Raw genomic sequence first — 6943 nt, 5'->3', positions numbered from 1 at the left:
GGTGACAAAGGGGCCCCCAAGTACTCCCTCCCACCAGTCCTGCAGTGTCCCTAGGCCTGGGTGGCAGTCTCTGAGAATCCTAGGGAACAGAGTGGCACCCCTGCACCAGGCCTCGGGGTCTCCGTCTCTGTTGGGCCCGTGGGCTCCTCCCCATGANCTACTTCTCCGAGCCCCTCCCACTCTGGTCCTTCCAAGGCCCCAGCAGGCAGGAAGAGTCACTACGGTCCATCCCAGGAGAGGTGGAAATAAAGGCTCAGAGACTGCAAGTGACTCACCCAAGGTCACCCAGCAAGTAGGCTGGGACCAGGGTCCCATGCAGTGCCTTGTCCACCTCCCCACAGCTTGGCCACAGCCCAAGCCTTGGCGGAACTTCACAGGAGCACCCATAAGGGGAGTAGCCGGCCACTATCACAGTGCGGCTCAGGGATGCAACTCCATCTCCCGACCCTGGAATCCCCTCGGGGAGGGAAGGGTGATGATTCCTGCCCCAACCACTGAGTGTCCGCTGGGAAGCTGACCAGCCATGTCTGAGGTTAGGGGCTCTGGGGCAGTGGAGGAGCTGGAGGTGGGGAGAGCTGTCAGAGACACGTGATGGGGGGTCCAGGGGCAGGAGTGTGGGTGAAGGCAGCAGTGGGTCCCGGGACCGTGGCATCACCACCCGGGCAGAGGAGCCCCAGGTCACAGCCCAGTCAGCAAGAGCCCTGGCCGGCGTCCCAGCCCTCCTGGCCTGGCTGTGGCCAGCCTCCTGGTGCCACCGATCCCACCCGGGGGCCGGCATGACCTCACCAGGACAGGCAGCAGTGGGCGTGGGGACTCCACCCAAGAAAACCAGACTGCAGCCAACCTCGGAGGGCAGTGGCTCCCATGCCATCATCGCGGCCTGGCTGGCTGGCTGGGAGGCTGCCCTCCTGGGCTGGACGCCGGCTAACTCGGAGGCTTCTGTGACCCTCACACAGGGGAATCCTTCCTGTGCTCCCTCCCATGCCACGCGGTCCGTGGAGTCAGAGTGTAAACCGGAGGAAGGAGAGGAGGGCAGGAAGGAAGCTTCTTCCTGACCTTCCACCCCACCACTCTACCCTGTCTCAGAAAAACAGGGTGGCAGGAGTCCCAGGTCAGCTCCTAGGTCTGGGCCTTCCAGGAGCTCAGGCACCGGCAGGGAGTGAAGAGGGAGCAAACCCTGATGGCTGCTAGACATGGAGAGCCCCCTGTCGTGTGCCTGTGGGTATGCTCCGGAGGAGGAATTGTGATTGCCACGTACTTATTTTCCCAACTCCCTTGCAACTAGGAGATAGGCATAGAGCCCAGTGCTGGTCGATGGGACAGAAGAGCCTGTTAGGCTGCTTTGCCTTATCCTCTACTTCCTGCCTCTGAACATGGTACGGGGGATGCGATGCCTAGAGCAGCAGCAGCCACTTTGTAACCATGAGGCACTAACCATGAGGACAAAAGCCCATTCACTAAGGAGGTGGAGGGGAAGGCTGCGAAGAGCTTGAGTTCTTAAGCCACCAAACCAATCCCAAGACCTGCTGGACTTCTCGTTGAACAAACAAACAATAAACATCCTTAAAGAATATACTGACACAGCAAAGCAGGCTACTTGTCTGAGAGGGCAGAGGCCACAGTTTCCAGGCCTCTGGGTTGCTGCTCTCTTACGCCAGTCGTCCGGCTTCTGACTCCCCATCTGGGCTTTGCCTGCCTGGCTCTCGCTGGCCTGACCACAGCCACTGATCCTGCTCCGTGTCCTCTCTGAGCCCGGCAGGTCCCCCTGGCCACAGCAGGGGCTGTCCCGACAGCCCAGCCAGCTTCCAGCCCCCTCCCTCTCCGGCTGCTGCCTCTCAGGGGCTCCGTTTCCCCAGGGGACCCCCAGGCATGTAACAGGCAGGTAAACAGCTAGAAGGTGACCCAGGTAATGCACAGGACCTGAGCCAGGAATCACACATCCCTGAGCTGGGAATCCAGAAGGAGGGTGGTGGCAGCTGGCTCTCGGCACATCCTCAGATGCAGACTCCCTCCCCCTCTCCCCATCCAAGCTTGTCCCTGTACACCCTCCCCCAGAACAAGCCGGTGAGGGGTGGGCAGGGAAGTGACTCTTTCGATTTCCATTTCACAGGACAGCAGACGGGGGCCAGAGCTGAGCAGGAGAGGCAGACCTACTCCTGGGCAGGGACCCGACCACCGTCCTGTCCCCCGGCTCTGCAGAAGGATCACGACCCTCACCCTGGAGCCCCCTCACAGCCTGCTGCTGTGGCCCAGCGTGGGGTCAGGGTGAGAGGACGGGGGGGAGCTGCTCCCGGCAGGCGGGCCAGGGCCAGCTGGGTGGAAGACAGCTAGCACTGCGCCCGTCTGCCCCCAGAGCTGGGACTTGTAACACCCTGAGGTGCCCGGCTGGGGCACAGCAAGCTGCCAGTCCACACCCTGCCCAACCGCTCAGAGGCTTCAGGTGCCTGGAGAATGTCGGTCAGGCCAGCTGGCTTGGCGACCCCTCTTCTTTTTAAAATCTCAGGTGCCACACATTCACCCTGGCATCTTCCCCGTCACCCCCCTCCCGCTTCCGGGGCGTCCCCAGCCCCAGCCTGGCCCACGTGATGGCATCCATTCCCTGATGGCTTCCACCCCACCCCCACGGAGCCACCGACCCCAAGGAGGGCACAGGGTCCCCCAGTCCCAGCCCATGTCCAGGGGGCCGCCGGGGGACCCTCCCACCTGCAGGAGGCTCAGGGACAAGGGGGGGCACTCATGGCCTGGAGCTTCTCATGCCATGTGCTCTGCACAGGCATCTCCCGCACACCTGTGGCTGCATCTGTGCCATGGGAACGGCAAGATGGCATCGCTGACACAGACCCTCCCATCTGTCCAGTGCTCGGCCGTTTCCAAGGCTGGGACCCTCCGCCTTGTCCTCCGAGGCCCCGGCTGCCCTTTAAAGGCCGGTTCTTCAATCCACCGCACAGTCTAGGCGCCGGGAGCCCGGCGAGAGTCACCCAGCCGGTGGTGACAGCCCCACTATGCCTGACCCCGAGCGACAGTCATCCGCAGCCCCATCTCACCGGCAGATGCCCTCACGGCCAGGCTTTCAGGGCAAGAAGCAGGGCCAAAGGGTGATGCAAGGGCTGTGTGTGCGCGTCTGTGAGCCTGTGCGTGTTTGTGAGTGTGTCTGTGTGTCTACGTGTATATGTGTGTCCGTGCACGTGCATGCGCATGTGTCCGTGTGTCTGTGTGCATACGCATATGCGTCTGCCTGGGAAGGTCCGCCTACCAGGCTCTTCGGGGCAGGGGAGGGGCCCGACCTCTGGGTCCGCTCTGTGGTCCTGCCATAGGGCTCGCTCAGCCCACCTCCGTCCTCCATCCCCACTCTGGCCTCTAGCCAGCGGCCCTCCCCCAACTCCGGGCCAGGCCACCCCAGCAGTCCCAGCCCCAGGAGGCTTTGGGTACAGAGGCCTCAGTCCCCAGCAGGCACCCTGGGACAGGAGGGAGCAATGGGCTCATCCCCAGTCAGGACGCAGGCTGCGGTCCCCCCCAGCTTGGCTTCGTAGGCACCGGGTCCCTGAGACCCTCCGCCAGAGCAATGTCGGCAGGCTCGCGAGGCAGAGCACACGAGGTGACGGCGATATAGCCCAGGAGAAGGGTCTCTCATGGAGGGATGGTCGCCAGCCTCCTTGTCCCTCGGCAGGCTCTGTCCCCACACCTGCGCCCCACACGTCCTCTGCCTCTGAGTCGCTGCCTCTCTCCTTGCCCAGAGCTGCCTGGGGCTACTCCCATACTCTCAAATAAATTAACTTTTCCTCTTCCTTTCTTTCTTTTTTTTTAGGTTTACTTATTTATTTTGAGAGAGAGAGAGAGAATGTACATGCACAAGCAGGAGGGAGGCAGAGAGAGAGAGAAGCAGAGAGAGAATCCCAAGCTGACTCTGCACTCAGTGCAGAGCCCCACGTGAGGCTCCGTCCCACGAACCATGAGATCGTGACCTGAGCCGAAATCAATAGTCGGACGCTTAACCGACTGAGCCCCCCAGGTGCCCCTAAATCATCTCATTCTTTATTCAGTGCTTCTGCCCCTGGGGTGACCGGCTCCACCTGCCAGGCAGCTCCTTCCCCATCAGCTTGTCTGTGCCCAGCCGTGTGCCAGACGGGGAGGGAGAGGAGGAGCCAGAGTTGGGAGCAGCAGCTCCTGAGGGGGGAAGGGTGCCCTGCTTTTTCCACTGAGGGGTCAACTTCTGGGGCTCCAGCTCCGCCAGCCACGGAGGCCCACACTCAGACCAGCCTGCTGTCTCAGACCTCCGTATTTCTGGCTTTCCCCACTCCCCTCCCCCACCCCGGGAGGTGGCCCAGACTAGACCACCCAGAACCACTGAGGCCCCAGGAGCAGCCAACCCCTGGGACCGAACTGCTCAGGGCTGGGCTCTCCCCAGCCACACCCGGCAGGAACTGATACACAACCCTCCCACACACCCGCCAGCTCCCCAGGCCGTCTGACCTTGGCCTCCAGCGTGGTTAGTCGCTCACTCATGTCGCTGAGCCGGGTACAGTTCATGCATTCTGAAAGAGAAGGGCGAGAATGGAGTGTAGACCCTGCGCTGCAAGCAGCCAGCCACCAGCACAGCCTCCAGGCAGGCAGGCAGGGAGCTCTGGGATCAGTTTGCCTAGAAAACTCTTATCCGTCCTTCAGGGCCTTGTCTGCAGCGCCCCCTCCTCCATGCAGCCTCCCTGACCTCTGAGCTGCCTCTTTTCTGAGCACCGGCGGCACCCGGTACTGTCCATTTACTCCGCAAAGTGTCAGAGCCAGCCCTGAGCCCACCCTCAATGCCTAGTCAGCCTGCAAGGGCCATGAGGGTAGGGACTTTGTCGATTTTATTGGCCTCCCAATCTCAGGGCCTGGCACAAAGTAGGGACTTAAAAAAAAAATCCAACATCTGATAAACAGATGGTAAAAGAGATGTGCTCCCTGACTTTGAGAGCCCCAGTCCAGGGAGGGAGGTGGGCAAAAAGGTACAGGCTGGTAAGGGCTATGCAGGGCTGTAAGAATAGAATGTGCAAAAGAGCGGCGTGGGGGACAGTGATGCCAGTCTGGGGTGGGGGGGGTGTCATGGAGGACATCCTGGAGGCAGCAGCATCTGAGGTGAGGCCTGAGGGATGCACAATGACTGACCGGGTGAGGAAGGAGGGCTGAGGTCTGGAGACAGGGAAGAAAAGGGAAGGTTCTGGTAGCAACCTAGGAGAATCAGAACATACCCAGGCCCCCCTCCACCCCTCCCCCAGATTGGAGCAGTGGGCTGGGCCCATTAGGAGGCCTGAGGCCAGGGGGCAGCTGTGGGAGGGGGTGAAAGTCAAGGCCAGGTGTGCATTTTTAAAACCTCACTCCGGCAGCAGAGTGTACAATGGGTGGGCGTGGGAGGGGCTGGAAGCCGGAAGGCCAATTAGGAGACCGCTAACGGCTGACCCCCCAGGTACACGTCTCCCTGGGCTATAATTACCCATTTATGTCTGTCTGCCCCAGGGACCGAGCTCTTTAAAGAGGAAAGAGAGGGTTCAAAGCTGTTCTAAAGAGCTTTTATTGCTCCAGAAATCAAGGGATGCCTAAATCTCTCCCTCGGTTCAAAGCCTGACCTTCCAGGAACCTCACTGAGGCTGAACAGACACGCCGACCATGCACTAGAGGTTTGAGGGGAACTTGTTAGGTCACACTTGGTGTGCGGGGGCTGTCGGAGGCCCCGTGGCCGCGGTGAGGCCTGAAGTTCACCAGCAGTGTCCGTGCCTGCTCCCCACTGGTCTCTCTTGTCCTTGGAGAGGCCCCCAACGTCATTTCTGAAAGCAAGTCACCTCACTGGTGTCCCCCCTTCGGCAGCGGTGATTTACAAGAGGCACCACTGGGCTCAGAGACGCCCCGCTCACCCTCATCTCCCTCCCTCGCTCCCTTGGGCTGGGCCCAGTCCGTGGTTTATAAGCATTTTTTAGGAACAGAACTCTTTTTTTCCCCCCTCAATAAAACCATGCCAGTAACCCTGATACAGAAAACAGATTAGAGACCGGGGCATAAACATAGAAACTTTTAAACAACCAGAAGAATGTACAGTTACGAGGCTGGGACCGGGTAGGGCTCCAGGAAGGACCCGCACGAGGGGGGGAGGCTTTCTGCTGGACACCCCCACGCGTCCCCCTAGTTTCTCCCAGGAAAGTGTGGTGAAGAAACAAAAAGATACAGGGGTGACTGGGGGGCTTGGTCGGTTAAGCGTGCGACTCTTGATTTTGGCTCAGGTCATGATCTCATCGTTCATGGGATCGAGCCCGGGGTCAAGCTCTGCGCTGACAGCGCGGAGCCTGCTTGGGATTCTCTTCTTTCCCTCTCTCCCTGCCCCTCCCCTGCTCGCTTGCTCTCTTAAAATAAATAAATAAATTTAAAAAAGAAAGAAAGCAAGAACAAGGTATAAACCACAGAGGGAAGAGAAGGGCAGAGGAGGCTTCTCAGCGATTGATGCCAATTTATGAAACGCAGCCAGGGGCTCAGGCCCACCTGGGCAGAGGGCATCAGAGCCTCCAGGAGGCAGGGAGGCCATCCTGGCTGGGACGGAGCCAGGCAGGAGAGGTGAGGGGTCTTCTCTGGGGACAGGGACAGGCCTCAGAGGAAAAGTGCACAGGTGCCCCAGCTGAAATGACAGGGTCTCCAAAGGCCCCCAGTCCACACAGAGCCCCCGGGTCCTTTCAGTGGCCCCCTCCTCAGGCAGATCAGCATTCCTGGGCCTTAAATGATGCCTTTAACGGAAAGACAGACACCAAAAAAATAGGGTCCCATCCGTCCACCCCCTAGGCTAAGAGCACCTATCTACCCACTCCTCCACCCACCTGCCTTACCCCACACCCCATCCCCACCCTCCATCCCTGTACCTCCCCTACCATCGCCCCCTCCCCGCCTGGAGGAACCACAGCAGCTCAGGAGCCCCCCACGCCCCAGC

At 60.4% G+C, this 6943-nt stretch overlaps 1 protein-coding gene across 1 annotated transcript in view; it reads right to left on the bottom strand.

Annotated features, from left to right (window-relative positions):
• COL26A1 (collagen type XXVI alpha 1 chain) overlaps positions 1-6943 on the bottom strand; it is a 120794-nt gene that overhangs the window by 17598 nt on the left and 96253 nt on the right. Inside the window, exon 4 of the mRNA XM_077777859.1 lies at positions 4471-4532. Coding sequence (XP_077633985.1) covers positions 4471-4532 — 62 coding nt within the window. The remainder of the gene's footprint in view (positions 1-4470; positions 4533-6943) is intronic.

This window comes from Crocuta crocuta, unplaced genomic scaffold (assembly GCF_008692635.1).
Source record: "Crocuta crocuta isolate KB4526 unplaced genomic scaffold, BGI_CrCroc_1.0 scaffold217, whole genome shotgun sequence".
In the NCBI taxonomy this organism is placed as follows: Eukaryota; Metazoa; Chordata; class Mammalia; order Carnivora; family Hyaenidae; genus Crocuta; species Crocuta crocuta.
This window is presented reverse-complemented; position numbering and strand designations above follow the sequence as displayed.